This window comes from Equus caballus, chromosome 1 (genome assembly GCF_041296265.1).
Source record: "Equus caballus isolate H_3958 breed thoroughbred chromosome 1, TB-T2T, whole genome shotgun sequence".
Taxonomy (NCBI): domain Eukaryota; kingdom Metazoa; phylum Chordata; class Mammalia; order Perissodactyla; family Equidae; genus Equus; species Equus caballus.
Window position 1 is genome coordinate 101065599 of NC_091684.1, and position 20582 is coordinate 101086180.

Consider the following 20582-nt stretch of genomic DNA (forward strand, 5'->3'; position numbering starts at 1 on the left):
GGTCCTGCCTCCTGAGACATCGCGACTTGGCTGCAGAGGACCTGAGCCCCTTCCTCAGCTGCTTCCCTGCCCCTCAAGGAGGAGCCTCAGAGAGAAATGTCCTCCAGGGCATCCCCTGGGCTCGGCCTCCTCACCATCAGAGTAGTAAGTAGGCGTAGGCCAGAGAAAAGAGGAGAGGCTGCTTATATCTGCCTCTGGCTGGAGAAGTCTGGTCCTCCAGGTCCAGCTCCCCAAGATACCCATTGACGTCCAGAGCAAAAGCTCAGTCACCAACATGTGCTTACATGTGGACAAAGGCAAGATGAATGAAAAGACGCCAACCCCCACATCTGTCCCAGCGGGAGAGAGATGTCCTTTATTCAAAATTAATGGTTTCCTTTATTCCTTCGTGTTTTGCAGTGACTCTGAGCAAAGAATAATATGTGAGTTTTGTTGACTCGACTTCCCTTTGTTCACCCCTCCCACGAGTCTTCTGTTTATACCAAACTTGACTGTTCGTTGCTTAACTTTTTTTCTTTAAGACTGTGTGAATTGAGGTTTGAAATGAAAGGATATTTGCCTAATCTAGCACATTCTGTCCCTTTTTTTGACAAGGTCATTCCCAGCGACCCCTTCTGGGTGCCGACCACTGAGGAGGAATACTTGCACTTTGGGGAGAAGGCTGACTCGGAGAACCAGGCCCGGAAGTACATGAATTCTGTGCGGAAGCGGAAGGGGCTTCATGTGGAAGAAAAGATTGTGGAGCACGCAGAAAAGCAGAGGACCCTCGGCAGAAACAAGTAGCTGTCACCCCTGGAGGGTCCTTCTCTTTCCAATAAATTAAAAAATGTCGCCCAGGTTTGACACTGGGACGATTTCTTTACACTGCGTTATCTCTGCGTTCACTTTCAGTAAAGTTGGTCCACGTAAATATGTAAGGAGGGTATTAGAAAACACATTTCCAGAGTGTTTTTAGTTGATGCTGGTTCAAGGCAAGAAGTCATTATAAACGCTGCAGTGCGACACACTGCTCCCCTGTGTGTAACCCCCGGTGGTCAGATGTGGGCCGTGGTGCCGGCGGCCTGTTCAGTGCTGGGGGCTCCATGTGCAGACCCGACATGGGGCTGCGGCCCCTGCACTGAGTGGCCGCGCCTGTGCCTGTCACCACAGTATCACGCTGGGATTACAGCCTCCACTTGCACATGTTTCGTGTTGAATCAGTGAATGACAGCGGTTAACACCGTGTTGGAGAGACCATGTGCTTGAGACCCGCTGCCTTTTCATTAGTAAAACCAAGCTGCTCTTATAGCTCATTCGTCTAGTGGTTTATTTGTTCAGCAAAACAATGAATGTTCGGTTGTTGGCCTTTAAACTTTGTGTTTTTACACTCGTAAATTGCATCACTCACATTTAGATAAATGTTAAAATGATGATCTAAACCTTTTTCTTTTTTTAAAAAAAAAAGGTAAATTTGTAGTTTTCTTGGCTGCTTCCTCTTAGCCTTACTGAAGGGATAGTAACTAATGTGCTTGAGATTACTGCCCTTACTGTGAAGATTTTTCTGAAGCTGCCTCATTGGCCTCATTTGGGGAGATCCCCACGTAAGGAACAAATGCAATTCAGTCAAAACTAGATTTTGTAATTTTTGATGTTGTGCTAGTAATTTTTATAGCCACTTAAAAGACGGATTCTTTTCAAAACACGTAAAATTATCAGACCAGACTTTGTTTTTGACATGCTTTTAATGGGTTTTTTCAATAAACTAGGTCATTGTTAATACTAGTTGTAGGCATTTTATCTTTAATCTTTAAGGCCCTGGTCAAGTGTAGTTGACCCAGACTTTGGGAAAGTGTGGACAGATGACTCACTGTCTAAGTTTAGCAGACACTGATAGCTGGATTAATTTAGAGGAGTGATGTTCATAGTGATTTATCTGGAATCTTTGATAACATGGGAAAAGCTAGCACATGGATTTATAGCATTTGTAAGTAACATTGTTCCAACTGCCAGATGTGCTGTAAAAAGTGCTGTTAGACTGCGCTGTATCACAAAGGCTGCATTTGGTCGAGAAAGGGCTTCAGCCCCCGAGTGCTGGGGCTCCCTCACCATCGTCCTGGCTGCAGCTGTGCCGGTGTGGGAGGACTCACCAGGGTGACAGATCACCTCTCTTCCTTCTTCCTGTTGGGGGAGAGAACAGTGAGCGGTGAAGTGACTAGGACAGCCCGGCCAAGGGTATGGCCAGTCTCCATGTGAGCGGTCTCCCTTATTGGGCAATTCTTGCCGGGACCCCAGCCGCTGATTCCCTGCCTGCTTGCCGCAGCCTTTGAGACTGTGTCTGCACTGCCTGCTCAGGGCCGCCCAGCCCCAGCCTCACGTGTTGAGTTCAGTGGAAGTGAACCAAGAAGTCGTCAGTCCCAAAGTGGAAGTGGGGTTGTTCGGTGGGGTTGGCTTCTTGCAGTCCTTTATGGACAGGCCTCAGGAGCAGTGAGGAAGGCTGGGTTGAGGAAGCGCCAAAACCAGGACCCTCACACTCTGGAGGACTCTTTGCGTTGAGGTCCAGAGGGGGCTGTCCTGCTCAGGGGACGGGCACAGGCGAAGTCAACATAATGCCTTTTCTCAGCCAACCCTGGGGCAGAGGTGGGCCAGGGCAGGGGAGGCTGGAAGGGGTCTGCTTCCTGGGTCACTTTCCATGGACTTGAGGGGAAATACCCATCTCCTGTTTTGACCCTGGGCATATCCAACAGGAATGTAGGGCCTGATGAGAGTGGAGTTCAGCCCATGGTCCATTTCTCGTCCGCTTGCGCTCTTGGTGAGCCCTGCTCCCAGGGCATCACAGGGCTCTGGGACTGCCACCCACCTGGTGTCGGGACGAGATGTCTGAGTAGAGGTCGGATCCTCAGCCCTCGGGGCAGCTGGTGTTTCTGTTCTGTGCCTCGAACTTGGGTAATGCCCTCCGTGTCCCGGGTTCGGAATCATCATCTGTACTGGTTCACATTTATGGCTGGAAGGTTTAGAAAAATAGTTGATTTCAGAAATTGGGTTAAACCTGTGTACTTGACTGAGAACAGGGAACTGGGTGTGAAATGCCCCTTCTCTCCTGTCTTCCAACAGCCGTGAGGCTCGGGAGGCAGAGCCTTCCAGACGAATAGGTCATTACATCTGGGAGTTAGAAGGTGTTCCCTTGTGAAGTCACAGTCATCTTTTCTTTTGAAACTTTCTCAGCTAGAAAAAATTTGATAAAATTAATAATAAAAGCCAAGGATTTAGATCAGACTCTAAAAATAGAAGATTATGAATGTCAATCCAACCAAGCAAAGGAAGTGCTGAGCCTGCCTTTGAGTGTTGTGCTCTGTAGACGGAGCCTGCAGCTGAGAAAGTGTCTTCTGGGGACTTTGCAACCAGGAGTGAGAGGGTTTCTAACCCTGTTGAGACGGGGCCAGCCTAGCGAGCCAGGGCATCTGCACGGCCCCCTGCGTAACAAGGTTGGCCCTAACCAAGTGGCAGGCTGGGAGAATCAGGCCACCAAGATGCACGTTCCACAGCCTCTGGATGCTCCCGGGCTCACGCATGCGCCAAGCCCCCAGGAAGCCACAGAAGGTGACCCTGGCCCCATCAGCGTAGTAAGATCACACCCAGGGCGGAGAGTTAGCATGCGCATGACCCACGCGTCGTGTGTAGTAACTGCTACGTGACAGCGGAGCCACAAGCACAGCCCCCTCTACCTGCCGCGACAAGGCGCTCCTCCCAGCCTTTGCCTAATAAATGCCCACAGTCCCGCTCCCTAACGAGCCGGCCACCTGCCTTTCCTTTCCCAGCGGCTCCCTTGTGCCTTTCCTGTGCATGAGCTGATGAACTTTTGCTTCTCTACTCTTGTTGTTGTGTCTTTTGGTTTCCATCCTGGGGACAACGAGAACCATGTGCCCATAACACCGTGGTGCACCTGCCCCGAGGCCCAGAGCAGAGCTGCGTGTGGCAGACCCAGGGAGGCAGACAGCTCTCACCAGAGAAGGAGGCGGAGCAGAAGTGAGGGTTCCCTAGAGTGGCCGACAGAAAGGGGCCAGCACCCTCCTGGCTGGACATGCCTGGCCTGGGCTGGAGACTGGAGGCTTGATCTCGAGCGGTAGGAAGCTCCCCTCCTCTGGGCCTTCTTGGCGTTACTGAGGAAAGCCCAGAGCGCTGGACGACTGTGTCCACCGCAGGCCCCTCCCCTGGGCCATTTCGCCCCCAGGCCAGGGAGGGTCTTGGTGTGAGGGACCCGGTGATTCTGTGTGACTCGGGTTCATGGCGAAGGGTGTGACAGCCCTGGTCCTGCTGTCCCAGATCGCACTGATTTCTCCGAAAGAAACAGCCTTCGGCGCCCAAGTTTAAAGGCCCTTTTACCTTCCTGCACAATCAGGGATCTTGAGGAATTGTGATTTATTAATTTTTGAGTGACCGTTTGTAGAATTTTTTCCAAAAAATAGTTTTCTGTTCTTTTTAAAGAAAAAAACAGAACATTTTGGTTGAACTGCACAGCACTGATAGGATTCACAGAATAGCAAAGCAGATAACTCTGGTTGAGGCAGAGTGGGCAAGCCTGCCACCTGGCCGTGGAACTGCCTTCGTCCTTGGCGAGTCCGCAGTAGTCGCTGTCTCAGTGGGAGGAGGAGCTGCTTGGAGGAGGGCTCGGCCCAGCTGGGACGCCAGCCTCCTGCCTGTCTAGGCCTCTCCAGCATCCCCAGTTCCTGAACGCTCTGGACCAGCTCCCTTTCCTGCCTGCCCATCTCCTCCGGAGGTGGCACTCGTGGCTACTCTGGGCCTTGCCACGGGCCTGGACCTCCTCGCCTGGAAGGTGTGAACCCCACCGTGCCTTCTGTCTCCCCACTCCGGCAAGCCGTGAGTCTTACCACAACTCTGCCAGACCACCAGTTCCTCCTACGTTTTTTACCCCCTTTTGGCTTTACTTTCTTTGCCTCCAGCCTGGGCCCCAACAATAGTCTCTGCGAACACTTTCACCAACACACTTGACTCTTCCTTCTCCATCAAGCCACATCCGCCAAACACCAGCGTCCCTGCGTGGCCTTGCTCTCACCATGGCCGTTGGTGGTGCTGCCTTCACTGCCGGAGCCGAGGCTCCCTCCGCCGGCCCTCTGTGGCTGCCCCAACGCCTCTGCCTCTGGCCACTCATTGCCCTGGTCAAAGAGCAAGGGGCACAAGAGGGCCTTGGAGGCGGCAGTGCTGGCACGGTAGTCACTCAGGGATGGGCTTCCAGGGAGCCCACCATGGGGAGCGGCTCAGCAGCCTGGTCTTCAGTGGAACTGGTGCAGCAGGAGGAATGTGATGAGTAGCAGTGGCTCCTGCTCTGACTGGTAAGTGCACAGCAGCCTCCACGAGGCACAGGGCAGGCCCAGGGCCTTCTAGGGGAGCAACAGTGGACTTCAAGGCTGTGGGAGATCTCTGCACAGAGGCTGCGCTGGCCCTGCCTTGACCAGACCTTTGGTGATGACACACACACCAGAGACTGGCTTTCAAGGCCTGGTCTAGACGGACCCGCCACTGCCCTTCTCCACCGCAACCTCCCAAGCTGAACGGCTCCCCTTGTGGGGGTCTTGCTGCTGTAGAGAAGAGAGGCTGCAGGCAGAGGGGACGAGGACCAGGATGCTGCCCTGGACCAGACTCAGGCTAGAAGCCAGGTTGTTCCAAGTCTGCTGGCAAAGGGCCTGAGAAGTGAGTGTGGCCGTTTGGTTGGATTGGCTCCCCCTCTGACGGTTACCTGTGGTCCCAACTCTGGGCTGTTCACACGTGTGGCGACTCTTACTTGTTTTCCCTGTACGATACCCCGTAGACCAAAACCTTCTGGGAACACACCTGCTTTTCTTCTGGGAAACCACCTCATTTCTACCCACTCCCTGAGGTGTGAGTGGGTTTGACGGCACCACACACGACACCTGCCCATGACCCAGGCTGGGACGATCTGCACGTTCAGTCCCCTGGCCTCATGGGAAGAATGCGTGACCAGCAGGGTCCAGTGCATGTCAGCTGCGGGGCTTTTGATAAAGAGGCAGTGTGTTGGGAGACAGTGTCTTTGATCTGGGTTGCCGTGCTGGTGAAATAAACGTGTGGGGCTGCCGGTGGCCGTCTGTCTCCACGTGGCTGGACCCCACCAGAGAGTCAGCTAGTAGCTGAAAGCAGAGCTGAGAGGATGTGCGACCAGCTTCTTGACTCTCCCTGGAGCTTCTGCCTTCTGCACGGTAGACATGCTGCCCCGAACTTTCCAGTTAGGGGAGGCGGTAAGTTCCGCTTTTTGTGTTGAAGTCGATTTGAGTTGAGTTTAAGTCACAAGCAATGAGGAGTCCTGGCCAAGACAACACTGTCCGTCATGCTGCCTCCTGCTTGTCCTGTCTGGTGGGTCCTCACGTCCCCGCGCCTTTGCCCTGTCTCTGCTCCATCCTCCAAGCCGTCTCTGTGAGGATGTCACCTTCCTTCTGCCAGCCAAATACACTTATCTTTTCCTGAGGATGTTCTGGGAAGTGTGGTAGTGGTTTGTGAACAGATCTCGCCCATTTACTGATCTGGAAGCTTCTGGAAGGTCTGTGCCTTGCACACAGCAGATGCTCGGTAAGTCCTGGTGGAAGAGCATTGAGGAGCCTCAAGAGTACACGTTCCGTCAGGTGGAGCCACATCGAGAATATCCCAGGGCTTCTGGGACGCCCCCCTTCCATCTTTACAAGAAAGAGATCTCAGTAGAGGGGACGTGTTGTCGCGCAGTGGTTCTCAAAGTGCAGCCACTGGCCAGCCAGCAACATCAGCGCTGCTTGGAAGCCTGTGGGCGACGTAGCATCCCCACGGCCCTCAGACCTCTGGAGCCTGACTCTGGGGCGAGGGCCCGGCGGGCTCTTTGACAAGCCCACCGGGGATTCCCATGCACGCTCAAGATTGAGCCTCTGCATCGAGGTTCTAACTGACGCTTATTTACACGACACTTCTCACGTTTGAAGTTTTTAACTGCTTCTTGATTTACAAATGAAAGTGCACACTATTCATCTTCAGAGTAATTTTAAGTAAAATTTGCAAGGCCTCATTTGGATAATTAACTTCCTTCCACCTTAGAGTAAACAGAGAAATTCTGAAGTCCAAATGTGTACACTGTTATTTTAGGATTGAGAAAGTAAAGGTCAAAGGAGAAAAGTTTATTTAGCTTGAAAAAGAGCATCTGCACAGCACTTGTTCTGGACAGAACATTGCCGCATGGAGGCAGACACTTTGCCTTTCAGACTCAGTGGGGGTGAAGGAGGGGAGGGACGGTGTGCCCCCCTCAAAGATCTGGGGCGCTTGGAAATGTACTTCTGAGAGAGGCCTGAGTCAAACTGGAAAGGGTCGTTTGAACATCAGATTTAGATGGTTCTTTTTTTATTTGCCCTAATTCAAAAAAAGTGACCTTATGAAATGTCTAGTTATGAATGTTCACTCCCCTTCTTTTATCTTTTTTAAAGAGTGTCTAGAAAAATCAGAGCTGGGAGAATTTTTCTGTTACGCGTATTGCTTGAGGTTATTGAAATACACACTTTCTATTTTATATGCTACCCTTTCCAAAGATGTTTTCTTTTATTAAAACAACTTCACTTTTGAGAATGTGAATTACAGGTGAATTCTTTTGGTCGTTTTCACAGGCTTTGAAGTGTTTTTAAATTGCTCCCACCACCACCAGCATCCCCTCAGTCCTTCAAAAAGGATTTAGCATTTGGGATGGAGTTTGGAACAGAAAAAGCGGTGCCTACTGGTCAAATATTTCCCTGAAAAGGCAGAGCTACCTCACGTCTGAGACGCCCTCTGGTCTTCTCTCTTTGAGAACTGACTTCCTTCTCCAGAAAAGGTTGACATTTCTTAGGAGTGTGCAGGGGGCCTTCCCCACATACCCAGAGTTCACCAGCTGTAAGGGTCACCGTGCGAGGCCCTGATCCTTTAGGCGGCTTCCTCCCTTGAATACGCAGCTCCTGGCGGCCTCTCCAGCTCGGGTCAGATGTGCTTGCTCTGAGGACCCAGCTGGGGGCGTCACAGCTTCCTCCTCCACAACTGTCGCTTCATCGCCGCCTCTCACCTGCATCCAGGTAGGTCCCCTGCCAGTGGTCCCCGCTCACTGAGCCTCACTGCTGCCGAAGCTGTGGAGGTGGAGTGTTCTTGTCTCTTCCTCTTCGTGTCGTCGTGTTGGAAAGGTCTGTGTCCTGGGGTTTTTCTGAGTGTTGAGGTGGCTCCTGGGCACCCTGCTCTCCGTAAGACCAAAGTCCAGGCTTGGGATGGATTCAAATGGCCTCGCCAGCTCTATACAGAACCATTTTCCCCTTCTTTTACTCATTCAACCAACTGTTTTTGTTGCTTTCTTTGTTTTTCTCCTGATAAGTTCCTCAGAATCCCCTACAAATAGCTCGGTCTAGCTCCTTGCCATACCCATACCTCCTCAGAGACCCCCACTGCCGTTATTTTATAAGAAGCTGGTGGCGGTGGCTGTATTTCCATTGAGTCAATCCAGAGGTCGTGGCAGAGTGAGACTTGATAACTGGACACGAGGCCAGTGGAGCTAGAGGGGAAACGGACATCCTCTGGTAGCTGTTGACTGACACGGACCAGCAGCTTTGAGAAGTGGCCCTGCGCAACTTGGCAAACGTGTCAAAATGTAAACAGTCATACGCTTAAACCCTCGCGCCTTCCTAGAAATCTCTCCTACAGAAACACTCTTGCAAGTGCACAAAATATCCAGACGGGGCTGTGTGATGCCCCCAAGGGGAAAAGTCCCAAAGTCCATCAGGGAAGAGCTGCTTAAAGAATCAGGAGTCCGCCCCCCACAGCCTCTGTTGAGGGCAGGGCCCCAGGACACTCCTGGCCCGGAACTGGGCACATTCTGACCACACGGTTACAGCCACAGGTCAAAAGGCCAAGGAAAACTGAGGACGGGTCCTCCAGGAATTTGAATGGAGAACCCTGGAGACAATGAGCCAATTGTAAGAAAAGAAGGAGGAGAAAGGCGAAGACCCCCCCCCCCCCCCCCAGGGGTAGGGGGAGGTGGAGAGGATTGTGAATTCACCAGACTGAAGCCCTGTGCTCAGCCCCTGCCCCCGGTCCTCCGAGCCTAAACACATCTCACTTCTGCCTCCGAGTAACCTGGCCTGTCCAGGGGCCTGGCCGCCCTCCCCCCCGAGGTTCCCAGGAGCTGTGGCTGCACCACTGAGGTCCTGTCCTCTCCGCATCCCCCTCTCCTCGGCAGGGAAACCTGAGCGATGTCTGCTCATCCTTAAACGGGCACACGGAGAGGGTGCAGTCCTGGACTCATCTGACTTTCGCCACGGAGTGCTTTCTCCAAAAGAAATCTACTGTGGACATTCCCACCTACAAGCAAGCCAGTGGAACTGCGCTTTTGCGGCAGGAGTGGAGGGCAGGGGGCGGGGAGGAAGAGGAGCCTCAGATCTGGCCCTGAGAGAGGCCGCTGCTCCTGGCGGAGCCCATGGAGTCCCCAGGGCCTAGGGAGCATATCTGAAGATGGAGGACTGTAGATCCTGCTCGGTAACACCCTCAGCGTCCCCTTGCACACCCCTCCCCTTTGCGGGGTTCCCAGAATGGTGCACACACCACGCCCCGTTCCACCGTCACCAGCTGTAAGCACCCAGTTCAGCTGGATGCTGACTCCTCCCCAGGATCATCTGCAAGGCGGGGGAGGAACGTAGGTGACCTAGGGGCACACGGCCTGGGTCCCAGAATCCTACTCCAGAAGGAGGACTTGGCGGACACCTTGAGTCAGTCATGAAGACCTGGATCAGTGGTCCTCCCAGAACGGTCCCCAGACCAGCAGCATCGACTAACCTGTGGGATGGTCCGAACTGTAGCTTCTCAGCCCCACCTCAGACCTGCTGAACAGGAAAGTGGGGATGGGCCCCTCATCTTTCCAGCTGATTCCCGTGCACGCAGATGTTTGAGAACGCTGCCCCGGACCACGACCAGGGGAGGAGGGGGTGCGATTCTGAGCTCACTAGGATCTGCTCTTCAGAGCTGCCTCCTGGACCAGCCTCCCGTGAACCCATTGCAGGTGGTGAGTGAACACAGAAAGCTGCCTTCTGGGAGATGAGCCAGTGCCGTTTCCTTCCTCGTGGTGCAGAGGACAGAGACTCCTCTCCTGTCCTGCCCAGAACACAGCTCAGTCTCCACACACCGTGGGCTCCACAGCGTTCGTCCCTCCAGCGCCCACCTGGGAGAGACGGCAGAGACCCGAGGCCCCAAGACCTGCAACAGCAGACGGATGGGAGCCAGAGGGTGGTGCGGCCTAGAGAAGTGCTGCTTATACGTAATGGTGCATTTTCCAAATCTTACGGGCTCTTGGGACGCACACACACACAAACACAGATACCGATTCTTTCATTAGATGGAGTGACCCTTGGTCACGTTCCCTCTGGATTTTGACATTATTTACATACAAGAAACACATTTCTTAGAGCGCAGATGCCCTCATACAGTCATGGTGGAAGCCGAGGAAAAGAGCACATGATGTTGCCTGAGGGATTCTTTCTGAGACGGGTCCCTATCTCATACAAAAGGTACTTATTCCTCCACGTGGTGATTCAGCATTTTTAGAATAATACCAGTAATAATGCTAATAAATGTTATTTTTTGAACTCCTACCATGTGCCAGACTCCATTCTAAGCATTTAATACGGATTGCCTCCATAAACATCAGCATAACTGCCAAATAACCCTTCTGATGGATGAGAAAACTGAGGCACGGATGGGTCAGAGAACGTGCTCAGTGTAATGCAGGTGCTGGCTTGTGGTCAATTAAATCATTGACGAGCCCTCACTTGTTGCATCACTTTTGCTCTTTGATCCATGAGGCCCTCGTAAGCATCCGGGGCCGATCCTAACTGTTGTCCACGGGAATCTACTCTCCTGCTGTCCCACATCACGGCTGTGATGCGAGAGGGCAGGTGGCGTGGATGCCAGGATCTGGAGTGGTCCAGGGGAGGCCTCAGCCTGGACAGCCTGGCCCTGGACCTTGCCTCCCTGTGGCTCTTGACTTCAGGGCTGTCATCTTGCACCAAATAGGAAAATGTGGGTCAAACTTGCCTACACTCCCGACTTCTTACTGTCAACTGGAAAGTACACTCACACTTGGAACCAAGGAGAGGCCAGTATTATCGATTGACTATTAGTTTTTCTCTGCTTACCTCCATCTACGAAGTTGGACTTCTAAAATCGGAGTCGAAGGAATTCTTCCTGCTTTACTGTGTTCCATCTTCAGGTGGGCTGTCTCAGATTTGGCTGTGCCCTGGTTGAGACAATCCCCCAGATGAAGGGGCCGAGGAGGCAGAGAGGGGTCGAGTAGACCAATGTTCTGCTGCCTTCGCACAGGTGTGCAATTCTCTCCCAGGTCTTCTTGCGAGAGTCCTCCGCATGGGCCGCGTGTGCACAAACAGGCAGACTCAGGGAGCCCTGATGCCCCAGCTCTCGGCAAATAGGGAGTACATTGCAATAACAGCAGCTGCCACGCATTGGGCCCTTGGGATCCGGGACCGCACCAAGCGTTTCACAATTAATCTTCCAGAACGTTAACAGTTCACTCTCGGCCGGGCGCCCTAACGCCTCAGGACAGCCATCTGAGGTGGGCGCTCATCTCACAGATGAGGAAACCCGGCACAGAGAGGTGTAGTAAGTTGCCCCAGGTCCCACAGCCAGCGAGCGGCAGAGCTGGGATTTGAACGCAGGCACCGGCCCGCACGCTCCCAGACGCCCCGCGAGGCTGCCCCCGACTGGACAAGGTGGTGCTGGCTCCATCCCCGTTGACAGGCGCTGGCCTGAGGCTCAGCGAACTTGGGTGGATCCCTCAGGGTCGTACGGCTGGACGGCAGTGTGACAGGTCAGACGCAGGCCGGCCAGTCCCTCAGCCTTTGCCCCCAGACGCAGATGAGCCGGAAAGCTCGGAAAAGCAGAGCCCACGAGGCGCCTCCAGCCAGACCAAGAGGACGCTGTGAGCATTAAACTTACTCTCCTTCAGAGAAGCGAGTGGTTTCCAGGAAATGCCCCCGGGCCGGCTTCCCGTGGAACTTCGCAGCTTTCGGACAAATGCTTGGTAACAGCTCTGGAGTCCCCAGTTCGGGCCTCAGAGCCACTTTGAGGCACAGGTGCCGTTCCGACGAGAGAGCCTGTCTGGGTGTGTGGTGAGGGGCACGGAGGTGGAAAGCTCCCCTTGGACGGACTCGGGGGTGTGGGGTGTGGGCAGAGAGGGAGAGAGGACGGGAGACGCCCGCTGAGGGTGAAGGATTGAGGTGAGATTCGGTCAACAAAGAAACGTTGGCTGAGTTCCAGCTACGTGCCCCCTGCTGTGCCAGGTGTTCAGGGGATACTGGTGCTCAAAACAGAGCATGCTGAGTTGGGGAGGAAGACATTCCAGCCATCCAGCGTAAGTGCCTTTGAAGGAAAGAGTGTCTGTCAAAGGAACTGACCTCCTGGGGGATCAGAAAAGCTTCTTTTGAGAAAGTGACCTTTGAGCATATCTAGGCCAGGATGGGTGTGAAAATCATGCTGCAGGAAGAGCAGCATGTTCAAAGGCCCTGTGGCAGGGGAAGCTTTGCAGGTCTGAGGCACTGAGAGAGGGCCAGCGTGGCCAGAGCAGAGAGGGCCTGGGGAGGGTTGTGCCAGGCCCCGCCTGGACTGTGAAGGGGCAGAGCAGGCAAGGCCTGGAAGGACGTTCGAGGAATTCGATCTTTTTCCTCAGAGGAATGGACATCCTGCACAATGCTAGACAGGGTGACCAGAGCTAGCCTATGTTTTCAGCTGCTCACTCTGGCTGCTCTGAGGTGGCCAGTTGGGAGGCGGGAGGCCAAGGTGAGAGATATTGTGGTCCTTCAGCAGGAGGGGACTGTGGCATAGCCTGGGGGGCAGCAGCAGCGACAGGGAGAGGTCATCTGTGACACGCAGCGAGCCCTTGGGGGGCCCCAGCTCTGTCTGGGGTTGTTCTCTCGTAAAAGGAGGCGGGAGGATGGCTGCTGGGAAGGTGGGCTGGGGACGGTGGCTCTGGACCGCTTGGAGGTGGGAGGGGCGGGAGGACCCGGGAGCATGGGGGCTGCTCTGAGGGCTCGCAGGTCAGCAAGCCTCTTCCCTTGGAGCCAGGAGCCGGGACGACCGTGAGGCCGCGGGATGGGGGCCCGAGGGGCCTGGGGGTGGAGCTCTAGGCAGGTGACAAGGGAACCCCGGGTGTGGCGGGACCTGGGAGGCGGGTGGCGGGGTGTCCACCTCTGAGCCCGGTGCCTGTCCACCTCTGCCGGTGACAGGGAGCCCCCATGTACCCGAGAGCCCAGCTCCAGAACCAGGGTGGGGGTCTTGAGTCCAGGAGCTCTACCCACGCGGCTGCGAGCGCCCGGAGCGGGAGGAGGGTACAAAATGGATCCACTGAGTCAGGAGTCCAGGCCACAGCGTCAGAGCCTGTGGGGCGCGGGGGTGCACGTGGCCCCGGGCGGCTCCGGAGGCTGTAACCCTGCAACCTGGGACGCAGCCACTCCGCGACATGAGAGAAAGGAGGTCACAGCAGCAAGTGTGCGAGCCGGTGGGCACCACCTGAGGCGGCTCTGTTGTGGCCAGAGAGGCTGTGCAGCGTGAGGTCAAGCCCAGGGTGGACAGGCTGAAGGCCTAGGTTGGGGGAGGGTGTGGGGGGAAGCGGGGGAGGAGTGCAGTGCCAGCAATGACTCAGGGGCCAGCACCTCCAGGAGGAAAACGTCTCACTAACTGTCCCTCGGTGACAGGATTGTTTCCTGTGGACTGTCAGCCAGGCCCTGGGCAGCCGCCCCAGCGCAGGGACCCGGTGGACCGGCCTGGTGGCCGCTTCGAAGCTCCCATCAGAACAGGGCCCGGACACGGGAACTGCCCAGCACCAGACGGTGCCGACACGGTGGAACCCTCAGCTGCCGTCCGCAGCTCTGGACTCTCCTGGCTTTTCAGACAGGTCCCTTATTGGAGAACCTGGAACAGGTTCTCAGCCTGGATGATGCTGCCTGGGAGACACTGCAACCTCTGGAGACACCGCTGCCTCTTGTGGGCAGAGGGTAGAGACACCGCTGGACGTCCTACAGCTCACAGGCAGGCCCTCGGCAGAGAAGGGTCTGGACCAAATGGGGGGCATGGAGGCTCGTCCATCCTGTCTGAGCCCCTGGCTGCCCGTCTGGCACCTGCTCCCTCTCCTGACGGGCGTGGAGTTGGGCGGGGGTCACCAGGCCCCCGCTGCAGCTCGAAGGCAGAGGCCTGACAGTGGTCTTGGGAAGGCTCGTCTGCGCTCTCTGTAGGCTCTGGGGTGTTTCCAGTTTGCTCCAGCTTTTCTGGAGCCCAGAGAGGGGCTGGGAACAAACCCCACTGTCCCGGGGGAAGGTGAGGGGCACGTCTAACCCGGGAGAGTCATCTACAGGGCAGTTCAGCAGCCACACACTTGGGTACTGTGAACCCAGGTCCCATTGTCCCCAAACAGTGTGATAACCACAGAATTCCCATCATGATAAAAAAGGATCTTACTGGCACAGCCAGGTTGTGCGCACCCCGGCCCTGCCTGTTCGCAGCCTCAGGCCTCCTGGGCTCTGGGTGGCCTGGAGAGAGGACTTTGTCACCATGAGGACTGCTTCTCAAGGGCTGAGCACATAGGGGCTCCAAGACCTGCCTGGGGCAGTGCCATCTGGAGTGGAGGCTGAGTTTGAGGGGAAGTGACATGGGATATGCAAAGGCCCTGTGGCTGGATGGGGCGTGGCATCACTGAGAGCCTGTGGAGGGCCAGGCAGCAGCTGTGAGGGGAGCATGGGAGCGGCTAGAACTGGAGAGAGAGAGAGAGGCGAGGTGGAGGCCAGGATCCCCGCGGCTACTTTGGCTTTTGTCTCCTGGGAGGTGGAGATTAAAGTTTGTTTTCTTGTTTGGTTGGGGCCCAGTTGTTCTCCCTTCCTGACCCGGCCCTCGCCTGCTCCGCATGGTGGCACAGCCTCTGAGTCTCAGACACACTCTCCATCTGACCTCTGTAAACTGTGCCTTGATGGTGGGGTCACCCCACCCCTTACCCTGGCAGGTCCTGGGTCTCAACCGGTGGCTTTCTCATCCCCTGGCTTCTCTGGTCCCCTCCAGGCCCAAGGAGGGCCGAGGGCTCTCACTCGGGCCTTCCCTCTGACCTACCCGCTGGGTCTCTGTCATCACTGTGTGGCCGCTCCCTGGGAAGGTGAGGGGCTCCCTGGGAGGACGTCTCTTCCGGGAGTCCAGAGGCTGGCCGTCCTCCACTCTGGCTTTTCCCGAAACCCAATGTGGCATCCAGCCCCTGCATCCTGGGATTTGGGCTGCAGGGGCATCGTGATGCGCATCTGACCCGTCCGTCTCTCTTCCTTCCCAGCCTGTGGGGAGGAGGCAGGGGCAGCTCCATTCCCTCCTCTGTCTGAAGAGGCTCCTTGAACACAATGCCTCCCGAGGTCCGGACCCCGGGACCACGGGGCCCCTCTGCATCCAGAGCAGGCTCCAGGCCGGGGTCTGCTGGGTTGGCATGAGACGTCACCACAGATGGAAATACGCTGGTTGAGGTCCCGAATCACGTCCTTGTCACATCAGCACGTTTGGTCAGTGGCAGCGACTGTTGCTGTGATTGTCTCCCCATCTGAGAGGGTTTCCTTGGGCCTCTGTCGAGCTGCCTCCTCTTCCTCCTGAGCCGCACTGGGCTCCTCCCTGCCCGGTCCTCTCTGCCTCCAGGGTCTCCAGTTTGGTGAAGCAGCTCAGACCCCTACACCTCCAGCTTCTGATGACAGAGCCGGGCAGGGTCTCCTGGAGCCTCTAGTGCCCCTCGGGTCTCCGTCCCGCCTTTGGGTCCCTGTGCAGACCCGGTCCCGGCCCTCCACTCCCCTCTGCTGGAGCCTGCCCACCTGGCGATGCTCCTGGAGCTGAAACCTTCTAAGAAAAACGTGAGGGAGATTAAAGCCCCAAATGAGGTGGCCTCACGGCACAAAATGAAGACCACAAAGAGGTGTTCCCTAATTTATGGGGAGGATAAAAATAAGGAAAAGGAAGAAATGAATATTTGCTGAGTCCCTGTTACATGCCAGGCCCTTAGTAACCCGTCACGTGCGTTGTCGCATGACGGGGTTGTGACACTGGCACCTGTGTTGACAGGGCAGGGCCACGAGAGTCCAAGTGGCTCACCCGAGACGGAAGAGTGTGTGAGCGACAGAGCGGGACCACAGGACCCCAGGTCGCTGCCCCTGCTGAAATACAGACGCAGCTCAGGCAAGGCCGATGGGGCCCAGAGCAGGCACCTCCTGCTGTGCCCCAGAAGTCGGGATGGGGGCGGTTCCCATTGCCCCCAGCGGGGGTGGCAGGAGACCACTCTCCTCCAGCTCAGGAAGGGGCGTCAGGCCAGCAGAGCAGCTCCTCCACCCGCCACCCTCTCCACCTGCCCACCGTCTGGAAACCCACGTCTGTCCTCTCCAGGACCGGCCGTGGCCGGGTCAGAGAGCCTGGATGGGACAAACACAGCTCTGGACACAGCTGTGCCCATTTGCTTGGTCCTGGTCCCTGAGTCACACCATCCCAGGGCTTCAGGAGGACCCCATCCTGTCCCTGATCCAGCCCAGTGGGCTGACCAGTGCCCTGCCCCACCCCCATCCTTTGGAGGAAGCTGCTCCTCGGTGGGGCTAGGTCACAGACACGAAGCACAGTTGGTCCCATATCTGAAGACTCCGTCTCCCTCCTGCCCAGAGAGCAGAGCCAATGCCCCTCAGACCATGACCAGCCTTCCCATCACAGGAGGGACTCTGAGAACGTGGGCGTGGCTTCCGACAGGCTCTGCTGGGTGGCTTTCCCCAGAGGAGCCTCACCAGTCGCAGCCTAGCTATGTGAGGGCACCTTCTACCAATGGGTCAGCAGCACTGGGGCTGAATAATAATACATTTTAAAAAGTGTTTAACTTGAGGCCGGCTCAGTGACGCAGCAGTTAAGTTCCCACGTTCCACTTCTCGGCGGCCCAGGGCTCGCTGGTTCAGATCCCAGGTGCAGACATGGCACCACTTGGCAAAGCCATGCTGTGGCAGGCGTCCCACATATAAAGTAGAGGAAGATGGGCACAGGTGTTAGCTCAGGGCCAGTCTTCCTCAGCAAAAAGAGGAGGATTGTCAGCAGTTCACTCAGGGCTAATCTTCCTCAAAAAAATAAGTGTTTAACCAATTTAGGAGGTGTAAAATGGCACCATAGAGTCACTGAATTGAATTCTTATGGTGATTAATGTTTCAACTTTTAACCGTCTATTTTCTAGTGAGAATTGGACTTAATTAGGCAAGTCTGGATTTAAATTCCCACTCTGCCTTTCATTAGCTATGAGAACCAGGGAGATTTGAGGACCCTCTCCGTACTTCAGTTTCGACATCTGTAAAAATGGAAATCTTACCTGTTTGTAGCTCAAACGCTAGTTGTGAGGATTAAATGAAATAAAATACATAAAGCACTTAGCAGAGTCCCCAGCACACAGTAGGTGCTTGATAAATGGGCCCAGCAGAGCTAGAGTGGAAGACCACTTCTCTCTTAAGCTCCAGCTGTTTTTCTTCGATATTTACAAGAATTACATAAATTTGAACCCGTGACCACTGCTAATGCAAGTGTGTCCTGCAGTCAGTCTTCTCCCTTTAAACTCAGTTTGCTTACGTTTCACTCACGAGAGATCAGTGTCACTGCCGTTGATCCTGTTTCTCCGTGTTTTCTTCGACTGCTGGAAACCTGTCCCTCCTCTCTAGTCTTTGCTTCGAAAGTCAAGGTGACATGTAAGTGGGCGTGGTGGATGCTGCGGGAAAGGCGACGAGCTGGTTCCCAGCTGTGTCGCGGGAGCTTGGCCGCAGGTCTTCCTGTGGAGCCAGGAACGCTCTTGGAATGTTCTGAGAAGCTTCTTCGAGTGGTTCAGCTCCAATAAAAAGTCTGAAAATTAATCACCAGACATGCTCACCAGCCGACACTCACTCAGCAAACATTGATTAATAATCTACCCTCTTTTCCAAGGCCTGGGCTTGCCGTGGATCCCGGTGTGGTCCGACATGGATTCTGCACTCTGGGATTTCGCAGTAGGGAGAGAAGCCGTGAGCTGGAGGCTGTCTGCCCCCCAGCTCCTCTGTCCGCCCTTCTCCACCCGCCCTCTGTTCTCCTGGTGGGTCCAGGAGTGGGAGGCATGCGCAGGACATCACTGGGCGCAGGGGAGAGAGGCCAGGGTGTCTATTCTCCCAGCCCCCGCCCTGCCAGCCCACCCTCTGGCGGGGTCTGTGCTCCTCTTCCCCAGGCCACAGCTCCTGTCAGGCGACCCTCTCCAGATTCCAGGAGCCACTTCCCACCTTGCTCCCAGGAGGAGTCGTGGCTTCCAGCGGCTGCTGGCTCTGAGGCGCTTCGCCCACGTTGTTAGTTTCCCTTCTTCCTGCCACATCTTTGTCAATGGTCCCTTTGATTAAACTTTGTTCAGCTGCTCCTGTCTGGTAGGTATGTATCCAGTGCCTGTCCAGTGAAAGAAGAAAATCAGTGGCCGTGGAGAGGGGCCCAGTGCTGAGGGCAGCGGCTGAGACATCACTTCCACTCGGGCGTCAGAGACAACTTGGTGGCATCGAGCTGGACCTCGAGGGTGGAACGCAGGTGTGTATGGGACAGAGGACAAGGGCATCCTGGGAAGAAGCGACAGCCTCGGGACAGGATGGGAGGTGAAGGGAAGTTGGTGTAGGACAGTGGTTCTCAAGGTACGGTCCCCAGACCAGCAGCAGCAGCAGCATCCTCCAGAAGAAAGGCAGATTCTGCAGCCAGGTGTGGACCCACACAGTCCAGAACTCTGGGGAGTGAGCCCAGTGACCTGTGTTTTGACAAGTGCAGGAGATTCTGACGCAGAGTCAAGTTTGAGAGTCCCCTGGAATGGGGACTGCAGGTCAGGGACTGGAGTGAGGTGGAGAAACAGAAGTGGATGGGCACGGGGCCCAGGTTTGCAGAGCCTGGCAGTCTGGACTGCGGGTGGTGGGTGCTGGGAATGGGCGTGTGTGTGCGCACAGGTGTGTCCTGAGCAAAGATGCCCTTCAGAGTGAGGCTGGAGGCAGAGAGACAGTCGGGGAGGTGACCGTGGCTGCCGGGCAGAGGAGCCCCCACAGTGGCCTCAGCCCTGTGGACATTGGGGCCAGGGCACTCTTTGTTATGGGCTGTCTGGCCTGTGCATTGTAGGATGTCTAGCAGCATCCCTGGCCTCTCCCCACTAGATGCCAGTAGATCCCTCAGTTGTGCCAACCAAATATGTCTCCAGACGTTGTCAGATTCCCCTGGTGGGTAAAATCGCTCCAGTCAGGATCGACGGCCCCGAGGCCTCTGTTTGGCCGCAGCGATGGAACCGAGCGCCCAGGTTGCCGTCGGCTGTAGAGTCAGCTGTGCGCGGCCGCTGACCGAGCGAAGGCCTCCGCTGGTTCCAGGCGAGCGATCAGACGGCAAACTGAGGATCTAATTGAAAATTGCTCATTGGAAATTACGTATCGATCTGTTTGGGTAAACTGCTTCCAGGAGTTTTCTCCGCGGTCAATTTGTCGAGGGAGCACTGTTCCTGAGGACGCTGCTCTGGAACTCTGATGACACGGAGTGCACCCAAAGGGGAGGCCTGGGGGTGGGACTTTATCGCTCGAAGCAGGCTCCACCCTCCGCCTGCTGTCTCCACCCACCTCACCGCCCAGTTTCAGCCGCCTGCCCAACCTCTTTTCAGTGTCGCCCTATCACTCTCCACCTTGTCTTAAAGGGTAGTATTAAACAGATGTCCCTTTTGGAGAAGGCGCCCCCTGCCCACTCCCTCCAGCCGGGCCACTCCCCCTGGATGCCCGGGGCCCAGGGCCGAAGCCCGTTGCTGCGGCTGCCCGTCCCGCTGGCCTGGGACGGAGAGCGACAGTCACGGGACGGCGTTGGAGGAGTTCAGTGTTCTGGAAAATCCACGCCCTCGGAGCAGCGATTCTTACACTTGGCCCCGCATCAGCATCAGCATCGCCGGAGGGACTTGTTGAGACAGAGTTTCTGATTCAGAGGTCTCAGAGCCCGGGGTTTGCATCTCTAACAAGTCCCCTCAGCAAACACGATGAAATCAAGAACCGAAGCGGAGGGTGCGGCTCCGGAGCCCAGTCCCACCCCTGCGCGGGCTGCCGGTCTCAGCAGAGGTCGTGGGACACCAGGGCCCCATCTGCTCAGTGGTGGGTGGACCCTGTGCTGCTTGAAACGCCCTCCGCCCGGAAGGTCCTCGGGCCCGGGGTCTGACCCGGCGCTGACCCTCCGCTCGGGGCCGGGCCGCTCGGGGTCTCGCATTCGGCGGGGGCGAGTCCTGGGGCTTAGAGGCCCTCGGACACCCTCGGACGTCTGGTCCCAAGTCCAGGGAGCGGCAGCTGCTCGGCGGTGACCGGCGACCGGCGGTCCTGGTTCGCCAGGACTGAGGGTCCCGGGATGCGGGGCTCCTGGGGCTACACCGCCGGGCCCGGGACCCCAGCGGGCCGGGGAGTCTGCTTCCCTCCCTCCCGGACGCCCCGCGGTCCTCCGCTCTCCCGAGGGCCCTCCCACAGCCCCGCCCCTGCCTGTCAGCCAATCAGAGCGCTCAGGCCTTG

The 20582-nt window shown here is 56.1% G+C and overlaps 1 protein-coding gene and 1 long non-coding RNA gene across 6 annotated transcripts in view; one reads left to right on the forward strand and one right to left on the reverse strand.

Annotated features, from left to right (window-relative positions):
- The window catches only part of EFL1 (elongation factor like GTPase 1), a 115274-nt gene extending 114412 nt beyond the window's left edge, over window positions 1–862 (forward strand). For all 3 annotated transcript variants that reach the window (XM_023649053.2, XM_023649057.2, XM_070266096.1), the window contains one exon: window positions 595–862. In XM_023649053.2, coding sequence (XP_023504821.1) covers window positions 595–783 — 189 coding nt within the window. In that variant the 3' untranslated portion in view covers window positions 784–862. The remainder of the gene's footprint in view (window positions 1–594) is intronic.
- An 840-nt stretch (window positions 863–1702) lies between these two features.
- On the reverse strand, window positions 1703–20524 carry LOC111775055 (uncharacterized). Of its 3 annotated transcripts, XR_011438304.1 has the most exons (4): window positions 18315–20524; window positions 17652–17907; window positions 2837–2980; window positions 1703–2157 (listed from the first exon to the last, which is right to left on the reverse strand). It is a non-coding gene; the product is annotated as an uncharacterized lncRNA (long non-coding RNA). The 3 variants fall into 3 exon arrangements; XR_002810553.2 differs by lacking the exon at window positions 18315–20524 and having other exon boundaries at window positions 17641–17870; XR_011438302.1 differs by lacking the exons at window positions 17652–17907; window positions 18315–20524 and adding an exon at window positions 11166–13077.
- Between the last annotated feature and the right edge of the window lie 58 nt (window positions 20525–20582).